Genomic DNA, 16,879 nt, shown 5'->3' with positions numbered 1-16,879 from the left:
TTTGAGAACAGAATTAACATGAGAAAAAGGGGATTACAGATCAAGTATTGTGACCTTTCAAGAATCATAAGGTATACAATTTATTACTACCTACTTATAAGAATTTTGGCAATAAGGTACCGTGAATATAAAAACAAATTTTTATTAACTATGGCCATTTTATGCACTTGATCCGAAGATATGAATTTGTATTCTAAGGCGTATTCAGTCTAATATTTTTCTTTTGTGTTTACAGAAGCTTGCTTCCCTTATTCCAAATTACCAGTTTGGTTAATGCACTGGGGTCCAGTGTAGTCCAAGTAAGTTTCATCCAAGAGTAAAGGCATGAAAGGAGTGGCAGAGGCCCAGCAGCCCAGCTTTGTGAAGACAGCACTGGCAAGCACCACTCCGTTGCCAAGATGCCCAAGAGGAAGGTCGGCTTGGCAGAAGGCACAGGGGAGGAGCCCAAGAGGAGGACAGCAAGGCTGTCAGCTAAGCCTGCTCCTGTGAAAGTGGAAACGAAGCCAAAAAAGGCAGCAGGAAAGGATAAGTCTTCAGACAAAAAAGTGCAACCAAAAAGGAAAAGAGGAGCAAAGGGAAAACAGCCCAAAATGGCTAACCAAGAAACTAAAGATTTACCTGCAGAAAATACAGAAACTAAAAATGAAGAGTCCAGTCTCTCATGAAGCAGGAGAGAAAACAGCCAAGTCTGATTACTCTCGTACACCATGTCTTACCAGTGATCCGTTTCTCTTTCTTGTACAATCCAGAGGAATAGTTTCATCAACTATTTTGTAAATGCAAGTTTTTTAATAGCTCTAGAACATTTTTAAGGAGATTGAAATCTCACCTCATCCCATTTTTTAAGTGTAAATGCTTTTTGTTTAACCAGAAAATAGTGGGATACAACCAGAAAATAGTGGGATATTGAATTATGGGAGATTCTGACTGCCTTGGTTGTCAACTTTAACATTCCATAGGGTGGGGGTGGCAGTTTTCACACCCTATAATACAATGCACACTAAATGATGATTTGTAGTCAAAGTCTTCCATGTAATATGTCTTGAACATTTTTAATCACTTCTATTTCCATGTTTTTTAGAATTATTTCTTAAAACTGCTTCCTGATCTTGGCTCTCCCTGTCATAACTGTGTGTACTCTGTAACATCCTTGGTTGTGGTTGTCCAGTTTTCCTAATAACTTTGTTATATGCTGTGAAAGATTGAATGTGAGTAGGTAGTGTATATGATATTAAATTGTGAATTAGTGGGACTTATGATGTAATAGCTTATCAACACTTGAATACACTGGTACTTGATATCCTCTTAGGGAAAACTTGCCTCCAAATTTTAAGCTGGAAAGTCACTGGAATAACTTTAGAAAAGAATTGTAAGTATATGGTTGTTTAGATTTTTGTTACATACATTAATTTCGTACAAATCGTTCATAATGTCTGTGTACTCATCCCAGAACCAATAAAATCTCAATTATGAAAGCAAAAAAAAGCAGCAAAGGCATGAGAAATCAGCATCAAAATAATCTCAGGTTTATATATAACCAAGATTTATGAAAGCTTTAAAAATTCCAGAAAAAATCCTGGAAAATACCTTGGATCCTATTTGCACAAAAATTCCATGAAAAGGAGTGAACTGTTCTCTGTTCTACCTCTAGTTCTTAAAACAATGCCTGGCACACAACAGGCACTCATAGCTGCGAATCATGAGGCAAAAGATGCATAACACTTTTATTACTTAACCAAGGAAAAAAAATTCTTCAAGTCACAATATGCAGAGAACAAAAGGTAAGTTGTAAAATATTTTTATTGTAAAAACAGAGTCAATAGAGGTCAACAATGCAAAGTTATCTCAGAATACTTCCCTTGATTCCTGAATTTGCTGGGTTCCTATGCATCAGCAAGTCTCTATTAGCACTTCTCAGGCTTCATGGTCCTTTTCAGATGTTGATGGATTATATATATATATTGCTTAGAAACAAAAGTCCATCTGATATTTTCAAATAACAAAAAAAAACCCAACAATTAAAAACTATCCCTGCTGTGCCTTTCTTTCACACTTCCTACAGGGAGATCTGCATATCTCAAACGCTTTCAAAATTAAACAGTAAAGTAAAATTAGCGCCTTAATCAAACAATAAGACACCAAAGAATCAATCCTTCATCCCAAGTTACTGAGTCAGACTCACATTTGCAATATTTCCAGAATTAAAGATTTTTTAAAAAGAATCAAGAATTTTAAAAATTTTGAACTGATTTTTTTGTGCTTTAAAGACTGGAGTTTTTTGCAGCATACAAACAGAGAGAGTAGCGCACAATGCATCAAGTTTTCTGTGATAAATATACTTTCAACCTAACGGCTGTCTCAAAAGCAGAGTGAAAACTTACCACTCCTCAAAAGCAATCTAAACTGATTCAACAAAATCCACAATTTAGAAATACCAATTGCTACTCTATTTCCATAGATTACAAAAAGATTTCAGAAACAGATTAAACATTATCGTTTTACAAAAATAGAAATATTGTTTGGGACTTTACAAAACTTTATAAAATATAACACTATATTTGTAAATTCAAGACAGTTTCACACTGAAATAGACAAAACTTCCACAAACTGAAATCTAGTCAAACTTAAGGGTCTAAAGACATTTTCTACCTTTACCATTCTTACACATTATTTCTTCCAAATCTTCAAACCTAAGTATATCTATCCTGTGTTCTATCATGGAATTCTTTTTTTTTTTAAGAGACTGTTTATTTTCAAGGGTTTTATAGGAAGATTTTTCACTGCAGAAATAATGTTAAAGCAGGTGAATTTATATCTAAAAAATTTTCACTAAAATTAGAAGCTAATACAATATGACATTTCAAAATTATCTGATAAATTTCAAACTGAATTCCTAAGAACGGCAACCTATTATTAATTTAAAATATATATATTCGACAATTATAATTTGGTACCTATAAAATGTGAAAAATATAAACAATTGTTTTATGGAAAAATATTTATTCTTATAGAATGAAGATATCTCTAAATTTGGTTATTTGTAGCTGTCACATGAGAAGTATTTCTTAATTACAACCATTCATAAACACTCATTTTATCAGCATGAAGAGCACCAACATATTTTGTGAACAAACAAGAAAGTGAAAAGGTAGGGGCTTATTTCATGTAACAGTGCTATTATTATAAGGCACCATCTGGTATATGAATAAGCCAAACAAAGTATTCCCAAATCATGTATTTTTGTTACTGGTGTCTTAACTATAAGATAAGATGGTTAGGAAAAAAGCTAATACTATTAATTAACCACACTGTACTCCTTTTTTCACCATTCTTTGCTTTTAGTTTTTCCATATAACAAACAAAAACAACAATGTAGTACACAATCTGTTAAATAAACATCTTATCCCAATCTTCCAAGAAAATAATCTAGAAATAAACAAGAATAAGAAAACAAAAATTTATCTGATATATTTGCAATAGTCTATCCCTGTAGAAGAGTGGGGGTGGGAGGAGGCAGGAGGACCTACTTTCTATAGAATATATTGAGGCACATAGGTTAAAAATTTCTCAGGCAAATTCATGGCTAGAGCGAAATTGAGAGAGAGCTCAGAATTTTACATTTCCCTCAAAGTAGATTTCTCAGACAGTCATACCCAATTAAATATTTCAAAATGTGTCCTTAGTCACTGCTATCATCATCATCGTCATCGTCGGATACATCATTTAAAGGAGGCTTCAATGATTGGCTGTAAGAGTCTGATCTGTTAGGCTGGCAGGCAGCCATGTCCCCAGTAGAAAGCAAGTCATAGCAGAAGTCACAAATTCTCACAGGCTTGGAGGACTGGCTGGGAAGAAGAAATCTCTTTTCTGAGCAGGGCCCACAGACAACAAAACCACATTTGCGGCAATGGTGACGACGATTAACAGGTGTAAATTTTGCTTTCTGACAACGCATACATACAGTTGCTTCAGAGTCAGGAACCCAGACAGCAGCATGTTCATTACTGGGTGTCTTCCCACTTTTGGAGAGTAAATCAGTAACACATTTATTTATGTGATTCATCCATTCTGATTTCTCAGTGGCAGTGGCAGCATAAACTGCAAATGATTTAGTTGGTGTCTTGATAAGCCATCCATTTCTTAAGTCTCCCTCATCTTTGATAGAATCAATAGTGACATTTTCCAGGGGAATAATATGTTGTTTGTTATATTTTTTCTTCTGGATGACAATATTGCCATATACAAGAATATCATTAAATAAGAAAAACTGCCTTGCTTTGGGCTTTTTTCTGCACAGTTTAGTCAATACTCCTTCTCCAATAAGAACCCTTCCAGGAATGGTTAAGGGTTGACCAGCCGCTCCAAAACAGTTTTCCACTATATTTATACGTCTAGTGTTTGCTTCACTGTTTGCCAAACGATCCACCATCTTTTGCTAACAACCTTAAAAAAAAAAAAAACAAAACAAAATTAGCACATGGATGTTATAAATTCATAGAAGTTACATAACCCAGATTTAATCTAACAAATCATTACTTTTACACAAAGACAAAATTCCTTCTCCCTGTTTTAGTTTCCTTGGCTGCAAATACCATGCAATGGGTCAGCTTAAACATTGAGAATTCATAAACTCACAAATTTGAGGCTAAAAGTCAGTCCAAATCAAGGTGTCATCTGGGCAATGCTTTCTTCCTGAAGACTGGCATTCTGGGGCTGGCTGCTGGTGATCCTTGGTCCCTGGCTCCTCTGTCACATGGCAATGTACATGGCAGCCTTTCTTGGCCTCTCAGTTCCCTCCTGGGTTCTGTTGAACTTCAGCTTCTTACTTCCTCTCTCTCTCTTTCTCTCTCTCTCTCTCTATTTCATTCTCTTATAAAGGACTCCAGTAATAGGATTAAGACCCATTCTAACTGAGGTGGGCCATATGTTAAATGAAATCACCAAAAAGGTCCTGTTTATAATGGGTTCATACCCACAGGAATGGATTAAGTTTCAGAACATGTTTTTCTGGGGTATAAACCACCACACTTTCTAAGATAATCACTAAGTACACCAAAAGGGCTGACACCTCCCACTTTTACAACCATCAAAACTCTTATTAACCATTTCCATATAGCACTATAACAGCTAAACAGGTATTTATAAAAGTATAAACTTCTTAGAGACATAAAAGAAAACAAACAGTTAGATAATGAGTAACAGTCATCTCTGAAAAATAACAAATCCAGTTCCATGAAATTTAATCTCAGTGAGACTGTGAAAAAACAGAGGGTCAAATATTTAGTTATATAAACTAGGGAAATGACTACCATTTTTCCAGCAAGCCATTGAGGTAATAAGGCCTTAATCTTCCTACCTGGATTACTGGAAAAGTCTCCCTACATGTCTCCTTGCCTTCATTCTTGCCTCCTAAATCAATCTTCAGGCATTAATCTCTAAAAATGCAAATCTGATCCTGCCATTGTTCAAACTGTCTCCCCTTAACCTATAAATAAATGATCTTTAGCGTGGCATTAAAGGCCCCTCTTCACTTGGTTCTTGTTTATCTCCTACCCTCCTAAGTAACTCCTCACCTCAAACTTGTAGTCTATGACTTGCAGTCCACTTATTTCACCCATGACTTCTCTCATACTGTTACTTCCTTTGCTAGTTACTACTGCCAGCTAACTCTTACTCATTATTCAAGACTCAGTTCAGGTTATCCCATCTCCTCCAGGTAGACTTCCTTAAATTGCCATTAATATGGGAATTCTCTTTGCTCTCCAAATTCAGTGTATCTTCTAGCTTCACTCTTACCAAAGGATTGAAATCTATCTCCTCCACAGGCTGCAGTGGAACCTAAAAGGCAGATATCATCTGATATCCAACGCTGAAAAAGGCACAATGCCTGGCATAGCAACAGTGCTCAAAAACATTGACAAGAACATTTTAACAATGTGCAGGAAAAAAACTATATTAATCTAATCTTAACAATCAAAGATTTAATCTATGGATCCAATATTGACTTCCCTTAATCCCAAGAGTTGTGTCCTATTTCAGAACTACTAACCCAGATTACTATACTACTCAACTAAGTCACATTAAAGAGGAACAGGGTTTGAGAAGGAGAATATTTAAAGTTTAAAGACTAACAGTACAGTCTAAGTTCTAGTATTCAACTTACAAATTGATAAGAGTGTCACCCTTCTTGGCCTGCATTCTAAAAGGACACTCCAATTCTGATTATTCTTGAATTCTGTCTCTCCCTCAGTCTTGGATCCTTAAAGAGCTCTTTTGTCCTCCACAAGGGTAGGCTCTAGCAGGCCTCAAAGTTGTGCCCAGCTAACAATATGATGATGCCTGGCTCTTAACTGAAATGGTTTCTCTTTCTAATTAGGACTAATCTGCCAGCCAATTAAAAGTCTACTGTCCTATGCACACACACACTACAGAAGAGGAAATGAAAACAGCTAATAAACATGAAAAGAGGCTAAACCTCATTCATAATTAAAGAAATGATCATTAAAAATATCAGGATATTTTTAACCTATCGGATTAAAAAAAATTTCCTGAAATGGAGAGCTAGTGAGGGTATAGGGAAATAGGCACCCTCCACACTGCAGAAAATAAGTATGCCCACTGATCTAGGTATTTATCCAAAAGAAATTTCACATACATGCATTAAGATTTGTACAAGGATATTCAACACAGCACTATGTGTTGAATAAGTGTAAGAACTCCAAATGTCCATCAAGAAGGTTGGTTAAATAAGTTATACCCTTAATATGCTCAGTATCTGTTAAGAATGAGACAGCTCTAAATATAGTGATGTGGGGACGAGTTAAACATCATGATCCTGTTTTTGTTTCAAATATATACATATTTCATCAAATCTAAGATGCTACAGATCTTAAAACATATCCCCATTTTATGTGCCACTGGGAAAGAGAAAATATTGTCAATTAAACCACAGAAAACCCTTGATTACAGACATTCCAAATTCGGACATAAAATATAGAAAAAAAGTTAATCTTTAGAATCAGCGAAATATGGTATAAAAGCATAATCATAGATACTTGTAAGTATGTAAGCACACCCTTAGAAAAATAAAATAAAATAAATGTAGAAAACTATATACCATACTATCAATACGAACAATGGCTGTCTGTCTCCAGAAAATAGGATTATGGATGATTTTTCATACTTTGCATTATAGTCAAACATTCAATAGGTATTTACCTTGTCAGGCACTTATATAGGTACAGGAAAAAAAATAACAATACTGGCAAGGTCCCTGTTCTCCAAGGCTTACATCCTAGTTGGGGATGAGAAAACAGACAACAAACAAAATCAAGAGCCAGGTAGTGATTAATGTTATGATTTTTTTTTTAAGTGGTTTTAAAAAAGATTAACTGAGAGCTGCTCAGACTAGATGGTCAAGGAAGGCCTTTCTAAAATGGTATCATTTCAGTTGATAAGGAGGAACTAGACATGAAAAGACATGAGGCGTGGGAGACGGGATAATAAGAAATAACTGCAAAGGTCCTAAGGCAGGACAGGGCTTGGCACTTTTAGAGAACTGAAAGTATCTAATTATCCCCATCTGAATCAACTACTGATTCCAGCCCTTTGGACATACAGCTATTAATCAGCACATATAAAATGCAAACAAGTTTCCTATTATTGCTACTATTGGAATTCTTACCACCATAAATTTATACTGTGCTTTTCACATTTATCATCTTCTGATTTTAACTCTTGAACCTCCTATGAAGTAATTAGGAGATTTTTATTATCCTCCAAAGAAGCATCCAATAAATATCAGAGTTGAAGGAGAAACAGAGGCATAAAAGAGAGATTCAATAATTCAAGGGGCAAAACTTAGCCTATCTAAGCCTACTTATAACTGTGTCTAAGAATCGCCCCCAGAGAACTTCTTTTGTTGCTCAGATGTGGCCTCTCTCTCTAACCCCACTGGCAGGTAAACTCCCTGCCCTCCCCCTATGTGGAACGTGACTCTCAGGTGTGTAAATCTCCCTGGCAATGAGAAAAATGACTCCTGGGGATGAGCCTGGACCATCATGAGATTGAGAAAGTCTTCTTGACCAAAAGGGGGAAGCAAAATGAAACAAAACAAAGTTTCAGTGGCTGAGAGATTTCAAATGGATTTGAGAGGTCATTCTGGAGGGCATTCTTATGTGCTATATAGATATCCCTTTGTAGTTTTAGTGTATTGGACTAGCTAGAAGTAAATACCTGAAACTGTCGAACTGCAACCCAGTAGCCTTGATTCTTGAAGACTATTGTATATAACTATGTATCTTACGTGGTGTGACTGTGTAATTGTGAAAATCTTGTGGCTCACACTCTCTTTATCCAGTGTATGGACAGATGAGTAGAAAAATGGGGACAATTAAATGAAAAATTGGGTGGGATGGGGGGATGGAATGTTTTAGCTATCCTATCTATCTTTCTATCTATCTGCAGTAATGAAAATGTTCAAAAATTGATTGTGATAATGAATGCACCACTATATGATGGTACTGTGAACAACTGTACACTGTAGATGACTGTATGGTATGTGAATATATCTCAATAAAACTGTATTTAAGAAAAAAAAACTTAGCCTACAATTAACTCTACTCACTGGGAGTCTGTTTCAGGCACTGTGCTGAGCATTTTGCATGCATTCACGTTTCCTCCTCACAGCAACCTTATATATGCACTATTAGCTCCGTTTTATGAATGAGTACAAAGACATAAAGAAGTTAAGTAACTTGCCCAAGGCTTTCACAGAGATAACAATTGCTGAAGTGGGACTCAAATCAATGATTCCTCTGTGCTGTTACCACTATACTATGATGCTCTAACCAAATACTATAGTACACTAACTGTTCCTTAAGACTACATTTATTCTATAAGAAGCCCAAGAAAGCTATTATTAACCTCTGGACTTCCATTGCAAGCACTAAAATTACTGAAGAAGGAAATACTAACTTGAGCAAATCACCCAAAAAGATATGTCATCATAATTTACCTAGTTTTTCTCCTGATGTTTCAATGTTCAAATTTTGCAATATAATAAGTCTGAATTTTTGCTCATAAATCATTCCCCCTGCTCAAGAATAATGCAACCTAAGAGAGGTTTAGGAATTAATAATTGGTATTTGGCTGGGGCAAATAGCTTTCAAAGTGTGACAGTAACTCACATAAGAAACACATTTCATAATGCAAGATTACACACACACACTCATATAATTCTTTCAACTACGAATGATACATTCTATCCATTTATTTTAATGATGGTTGCAGCCCACTTAATTGATTTTGCAAATGGGCTGTAACTTGTATTTGAGAAGAAAAGGGGCTCAGAGAACTTCCCCACAGAAGCACCATGATCCAGAAGTGACCAGATGTTGATCCTCTCAGCCCTCCGAAGAGCTTAATGGAAGGTTTGGGGCAGCCAGTCTTTGGGCCAATTGCCTTTGGCCTTAATCAGCCTCTTCTATTATCCCTGTTGGTCCTAAAATAGTCTCTTTATGTGTCTGACATGAAAAAATCGGGGAAGCACTGAGCTAGAAAACCCAGGAATACATAAATCCTGATTGAGCTACCTACACATACATCTTCACACTCCCCACTTCAAATTCTAATTCTCCTGCTTTTTCCACCATATCTGCAGTGGCTTCCTCCACTGAAGTCTTTGTTTTTGTTTTTTTAAACACTTTGTACATTTTAAAATTTATTTAAGAATGATCATTTTGAAACATTAAATGATTTCGGTATCCTCAATTTTTAATGATTTCTATTTGTCATTTATTTCATGTTAATGTTCCTGTATGTCAATGTTTTCTATTCTCAAAATCTATATCAAGTACAGAACATTTCTACATGTTATTGTAATAGAAATCTTGTCAGAGTATATCAGTTAATAATAATAATACACCATGCATTTATTACTAATCTTTTTTCATAGAAAAATGCTAAAACTTTTAGTATAATCGTATCACAGAAAAATGAAGCACTGGTTATTATTACGGTCACTCATTATTATTTTAAAACACATAAATAAAATATTATGAAAAATACATAAATAATCACAGTCAACCACAGAAGTAGCTAATAACATCTTCACCATGGATTCCATGGTGGCATTTTAGGATATGAGCTGGAAATACTGTGGGTTGGGGAGCAATCGGGGATGAGGGCTTCCTGGTCCTTACATATATCCTTCAAGTTACTCCATAGAGATTGTAGCTAAATCAGATTGCTCACATATGATGTGAAGATGTTATTAGCCAGTTCTATGCTTGATTCTGATTATTTATGTAAAGGAGACATCAAAGCAGCTTCTTAGAAACAGTCACGGCACCTGACGACCCCTCCTCCTTCCCTGGCTCTGCCTACCTTATCCTTCCATGAACCCAGAGTTCAACAGCTATTTGTTAACCACTGAACTAGTACATTAACATCTCTCAGTAAATTACACTGTGCCTCCAAGGCCAGGGTTTGCAGGAGGAATGTGGGATTCAAACAGCAATGGTGTCCCCACTGGCAGCCAGAGTCTAGACTGCCTGTGTTGCTTTTCATGTGGTATTATTCAGCTCATACTTTGGCTGTAAACATGGATACTGCATTCTTCATAGCAGATGCCAGAATGTTTCCAGATTCCTGAAGTGATGGCTCTGCAAGCTTGTGCTTTGAGAATTACAATCATAAACACAGAAAACTGTGCCCATAAACAGTAGCTTTGGACTCTTGTTTGCTTTATACGCTACATTAATTGACTTAACCAAATGATTTACCCACTGAAGTCTTGAACCCTTCAAAGTCAGCCATGAGGGCTGGAATCAATTTCTTTCAAACTCCTATTAATGTTGATATTTTAACCTCTTCCCATGATTTATCAATGTTCTTAATGGCATCTAGAATGGTGAATCTTGTCTAGAAGGTTTTCAATTTACTTTGCCTAGATCCATCAGAGTAATCACTATCTATAGTAGCTATAGGCTTATGAAATATATTTCTTAAATAATGAGACTTAAAAGTCAAAATGGCTCCTTGTTCCATGGGATGTAGAATGAATGCTGTGTTAGCAGGCATGAAAACATTAAACTCGTCGTACATCTCCATCAGAGCTCTTGGATGATCAGGTGCATTGTCAATAAGCAGTAACATTTTGATAGGATCTTTTTTCTGAGCAGTAGGTCTCAATGGTGGGCTTTAAGTATTCAGTAAACCATGCTGTAAACAGATGGACTTTCATCCAGGCTTTGTTGCTCCATTTATAGAGCACAAACAGAGTAGATTCTGCATAATTCTTAAGGGCCCTGGGATTTTCAGAACAGTAAATGAGCATTTGCTTCAATTTGAAGTTACCAGCTGCATTATCCCCTAAGAGAATCAGCCTATCCTCTGAAGCTTTGAAGCCAGGCACTGACTTCTCTCTAGCTATGAAAATCCTAGAAGGTATCTTCCAATAGAAGGGTGTCTTGTCTACATTGAAAACCTGTTGTTTAGTGTAACCACCTTCATCAATGATCTTAGCTAGATCTTCTGGATTACTTACTGCAGCTTCTACATCAGCACTTGCTGTTTCACCCTGCACTTCTAGGTTATGGAAATGGCTTCTTTCCTTAAGCCTCATGAAACAACCTTTGCTAACTTCAAACTTTTCTTCTGCAGCTTCATCACTTCTCAGCCTTTAAGAATTGAAGACAGTTAGGGCCTTGCTCTGGATTAGGCTCTGGCTTAAGAGAATGTTATGATCTTCTATCCAGACAACTAAAACTTTCTCCATCTCTGCAATAAGGTTGTGTGTTCACTGGAACAGTACTTTTAATTTCCTTCAAGAACTTTGCCTTCACAACTTGGCTAACTGTTTGGTTGCAAGAGGCCTAGCTTTTAGGCTTACTAAGCTTAATCAATTCCAGCTTTTGATTTAAAGTGAGAGATATGTGATTCTTCCTTCACTTGAACACTTGGAGACCACAGCACGATTATTAATGAACCTAGTTTCAATACTGTTTTGTCTCATGGAATAAGGAGGCCCAAGGAAAGGCAAAGAAGCAGGGGGATGGTGGAACAGTCAGAACATACACAACATTTATCAATTAAGTTCACTGCCTTATATAGGTGTAGTTCATGGTGCCCTAAAACAATTACAATAGTAACATCAAAGATCAATGATCACAGATCACCATAACACATATAATAATAAGTTTGAAATATTGTGAGAATTACCAAAATGTGACACAGAGCAGGAAGCAAGCACATGCTGCTGGAAAAACGGCACCAACGGACTTGCTTGACACAGGGTTGCCACAAATTTTCACTTTGTAAAAAACACAATAAATGTGAAGCACAATAAAACAAAGTGCAATAAGATGAAGTATGCCTGTAGAAGATTACTGGGCCTAGCTAGGAACTGGGTCTTTAGGAAATTGTACACACTGATGGGCAGAAAAAGAACCAGAAAACATGGCCCAACTGGATTACCATCTACTTTTCTTGGGAAAGAAAAGGGAATATGGAAAGAGCTAGATGGAAAGTTTTCCCACCCCTAGCGAAGATGATTTCTTTAGGACATATTCCAAGAAGTAAAATTAATGGGTCAAAAAGCATGAATATTTAAGACTCCTGCTACTGTTTACAAAATTTCCATTCTGAAAGGTAAAAGTTACCAAGCAGTACAAGGATTGCACTCACTCCATCTTGTCCCTCATTTAGTACAGCATCTCATTTTATTCATTTCACTTGCTTTTTACTCATTCCACTCATTCATTCAAGAAATATTTATTGAGCACTTTCTAGATGTCAGATATTATTCTTTTCCTCTCAGAGCTTAGAGTCTAGAGAAGAAGAAAGACAATAAATAAGTAAACAAATAGGTAATTACAAAAGGTGAAGTGGTATGAAGGAAATAAGTAAGGTGCCAAGATACAGGGGCAAACTCATTTGAATTGAGTAGTTAAAAAAGGCCTCACTGAGGTGGTATCATAAACTAGGTCTTGAACGATGAGAAGAACTAATACTACAGGCAAACATCGTGAGAGAGGAAAGATGAGTACTTTCAATTAAATTTAATGTTCTATTTCATAGGAAGTGAGGCTGCTCATATCCTTATGTGTTTACTAGCCACTTGTATTTCTAAGGCCATATATTTAGGGGTTATTAATATATATAAATGTTTATATATAAAGGTTATTGTTCTGGTTTGCTAATGCTGCCCGCTATGCAAAACACCAGAAATGGACTGGCTTTTATAATGGGGGTTTATTTGGTTACAAGGTTACAGTCTTAAGGCCATAAAGTGTGCAAGCTATGGCATCAACAAGTATACCTTCACCGAAGGAAGGCCAGTGGTGTCCAGAAAACATCTATTAGCTGGGAAGGCACGTGGCTGGCATGTGCTGATCCCGGGTTATGTTCCAGCTCTTCTCTCAGTAACATTCTTCAAAATGTTGCTCTTGGGGCGTCTTGTCCTCTTTTACCTTTTCCAGAGCAAACTCTCAGCTAGCGTAAGTCTGCTTTCAATGGCCATCTTCAAAATGTCTCTCTCAGTTGCTCTCCGAAATGTCAGTCACAGCTGCTGTGCGTCTGGGCCTGTATGGCTCTTTTTAAAGTACCGGAGTGAGCCAATAAAGACCCACCCTGAATAGGTGGGGCAACACCTCCATAAAAATAATCCAATGAAAGGTCTGGCCCACAGTTGACTGAGTCACATCTCCAAGGAAACACTGAACCAATAGTTCCAACAATAATTCCAACCTAATCAACACTAATAAGTCTGCCCCCACATGACTGCATCAAAGATAATGGCATTTTGGGGAACATAATACATCTAAACGGCACAGTTATTAATCATTCATTTATTATTTTCCTAGTTCATTACTCTATAATTTTGTTTATGGTGTTTGACATAAAGGCAGCTTTCTTAAGTAAACTCACAGATCTTTTCCTTTGTGATTTTATTCCCTTAGTTCTAAGCTTCCCTATCGAGATATCTGTTATTATCTATGTTTTCTGATACAAATTTTGTATTTAATTCTTTTATCCACCTGAAATTCATTCTACATAGGTAAAAATTCCTTTTTTCCAAGTATTTGCATTCTGAAAGACCTAACTAATTGCTGGAGAATCACCAAGGGCTATGTGACCAGAGATAAGTTCCTTAACCTCTTCAAGCCTTGATGCCCTCACTTGTAAATAGGAATAATAACAGCAGTTACTTGAGTTAATCGAAGGTTGGCTTGACCTGAACAAGTAAGCCCTTCAAAGAAAAGGACCCCAAACCTCCGATGAGAAAACAGCCCCTATAAGCATCTTAATTATAACCTTTTGAGATCCAGAGGAGAGGAGTTGGCTAAGGCGTACTTAGACCTCTGATCCTCGGAAACTGTGATAATAAATGGGTGTTGTTTTAAGGCAAAAGAAAAAGTGGGGGGATGTTGTATTAACACATGCTACAACTTGGATGGACCTTGAAAACATGCTGAATGAAAGAAGCCAGTCAAAAAAAAACACCACTGTTGTATAGTTCCATTTATATAAAATATCCAGAATAAGCAAATCTATAGAGACAGAAAACAGATCAATGGTTGCTTAGGGCTGGGGGCAGGAATGATGGGATGGGGTGACAGCTAAAGGATGAAAATGTCTTAAAATTGACTGTAGTGATGTCTTTAAAATGAATTAAAGGTTAATGTGGTGATGGCTGCACTTATCTGTATATATAAAATTAATTTAAAAAACAAAAGCAGTTATGTTTTAAGGATTAAATGAGATGTTACATACATAATGTCCAGCAAGCAGTCAAAAAGTGACAGCTCCTATTAATGGTATTAGTAATTTAATCTACTGATTTACGACACTTTATCATATTAAGTTTTACATATTCTAAGATCTGCTTCTAGGCTGCCTGGTCTAATATAGTAATTTGTTTTACAATTCTTGTGTCAGTACCAGGCATCCAGTAGCACTATTCCAGACTATCCCACGTTATTTAACTTCCCAAAAATTCTTTACCCAATCTCTCCTGTTTATTTGTCCAGATAAACTCTACTTTACAACAGTGGTTCTCAACCATAGCAGCACATTGGATCTACAAAGGAGCTTTAATCTTCAGGATACCAGAAAAAAAAACAGTCAACCCAAATTACTATCCAGGTCCAAAGGGCCCTTTTTATTTTTTACATTTTATGTCATTTTATGACTAATTTATACAAATAGGAATAAAAGGATAGTAAAAAATAACTTCAAGACCAAATTTTATAAAAATTTAAAAAGCAAATTTCTTATTCCATATTTCTCTCGTAGTGAAGAACTATATATGCAACATAGACAACATCTTTTCAATGCAACTCACTCCTCATCAGCTGCCATGCATGAACATGTAATATTTCCGTTTTTGTCCTTAGGAATATTGTTCACTCAGTAATTCTTGAGTTTGAGAAACCTCATTTAGGAAATCATCACTGATGACTGAAAGTCTAAGACTTCACTTATATGATCTTAATTACCATCATCATTTATAAGTGTTGATGCTTCGTTTAATTCATCTCTGATGCATCTAATAATTCTGAAGTGTCTTCCTGTCAATTTTTTTCTCTTTGCCATTAAAGATGGAAAATGAAAAATAGGAAAATCCAAATTCTCAAATGTGTTAAATAAAAGCTTAAAAACAAACAAAAAGACTAAAAAGGATTATCTTCAAACTGCTTTCATATCTTCTTGAAAAATGATGCAATACTTTGGACAATGAAATAAAAAAACTGAACGATGGTGCAACAGTGATTATTTTACCACTGCGTCATCCTTCTAGGTCATTCTGTCACTCTTACATTTTCTTCTTTTTGGCCTAGTTGAGGAAAATTACAGAGTAACGATCAAGTATTTCCTAGGATAATGAAATAGCTAAATATTTCAAGTTATATCAAGATATAGGAAAAGCAAGTTCACTAAGAGCCTATAATATGTCTTATATTTATAAGCATCCAATGATATGATAATTGCCAGGTTGAATGAATTTTATTGTATTTTTTTAATAAATAAATTTTTCTTTTGTTCTATAGAAGACCTCTAAGAAAGAATAAAAGTTATGATACATTAATTGCTAAAATAATTCAAATGGCTCAAAAAAAAAAAAAAAAAACTAAAAAAAAAAAAAAAACAAAAACCTAAATTGGGACCAAGGCACTCTGATGATAATATCAAAGGTTAAGAAATACAGATACTTAGATCCCTCCCCCAGATATTCTGATTTTATTGGTGTGAGTTATATATAGGCGTGGGTATTAGAATAGTTTTAAAGCTCCTCAGGTAATTCTAATGTGCAGCTACAGATTAGAGCCCTTTCTCAACTGCAACAAATAAATAGAAAAATAGACAAAATCCCACTGAAATTTTGACTGGAACTCAATTTATACCCATAAATTAATTTGGAATGAATTAATATCTTTACAATATTGAGTGTTCCAAGCCAGGTTTCAAATCTTTTATGACCCAGTAATTTTGTAGGTTTCTTCTCACAGACCATTACATTTCTTAAATAGTTTCCCAAGTGCTGGGTATTCAATCACATCTCCCACAAAAGGCATGTCCTATGGGTATGAACCCGTTTTTAAATAGAACCTTTGAAGATGTTATTAGTTAAGGTGTGCCCAAAACTGAATGAGGGTGAGCCTTAATCCAATATGGCTAAAGTCCTTATAAACAAAGGAAATTGGACACAGAAAGAATCTATGGGGAGCAGCCAAAAGCTAGAAGTCAATGAACGGAACCTGTAAGAGAAAGAAGACACCACCACACGCACTGCCATATGATAGAAAAGCAAAGGACCAACGACTGCAGACAGCCAGCTTCTGAATACCACATTCTTTGGGGAGAGAGCATTGCCTTG

At 35.9% G+C, this 16,879-nt stretch overlaps 3 protein-coding genes across 9 annotated transcripts in view; 1 reads left to right on the top strand and 2 right to left on the bottom strand.

Moving 5' to 3' along the window:
* The first annotated feature begins 398 nt into the window (after window positions 1–398).
* Window positions 399–665, top strand: LOC119508749 (non-histone chromosomal protein HMG-14-like). The gene has a single exon (XM_037802536.1). It carries the CDS (start codon window positions 399–401, stop codon window positions 663–665), a length of 267 nt encoding a protein of 88 aa, XP_037658464.1.
* A 1,117-nt stretch (window positions 666–1,782) lies between these two features.
* The window catches only part of PLEKHF2 (pleckstrin homology and FYVE domain containing 2), a 28,066-nt gene continuing 12,969 nt past the window's right edge, over window positions 1,783–16,879 (bottom strand). For 3 of the 7 annotated variants that reach the window (XM_037802530.1, XM_037802535.1, XM_037802534.1), the window contains exon 2: window positions 1,783–4,443. In XM_037802530.1, coding sequence (XP_037658458.1) covers window positions 3,680–4,429 — 750 coding nt within the window. In that variant the 5' untranslated portion in view covers window positions 4,430–4,443 and the 3' untranslated portion in view covers window positions 1,783–3,679. Of the gene's footprint in view, window positions 4,444–4,635; window positions 4,778–5,796; window positions 5,816–7,218; window positions 7,295–16,879 lie in introns of those variants that run through there. The other 4 variants (XM_037802533.1, XM_037802531.1, XM_037802532.1 and 1 more) reach the window with 3 other exon arrangements.
* The window catches only part of NDUFAF6 (NADH:ubiquinone oxidoreductase complex assembly factor 6), a 149,238-nt gene continuing 139,600 nt past the window's right edge, over window positions 7,242–16,879 (bottom strand). The window contains exon 10 of the transcript XR_005211577.1: window positions 7,242–7,294. The gene's annotated coding sequence lies outside the window, so the exon portion shown is untranslated. The remainder of the gene's footprint in view (window positions 7,295–16,879) is intronic.

The sequence above is a fragment of the Choloepus didactylus genome, chromosome 14 (assembly GCF_015220235.1).
Source record: "Choloepus didactylus isolate mChoDid1 chromosome 14, mChoDid1.pri, whole genome shotgun sequence".
Lineage (NCBI taxonomy): Eukaryota > Metazoa > Chordata > Mammalia > Pilosa > Megalonychidae > Choloepus > Choloepus didactylus.
This window is presented reverse-complemented; position numbering and strand designations above follow the sequence as displayed.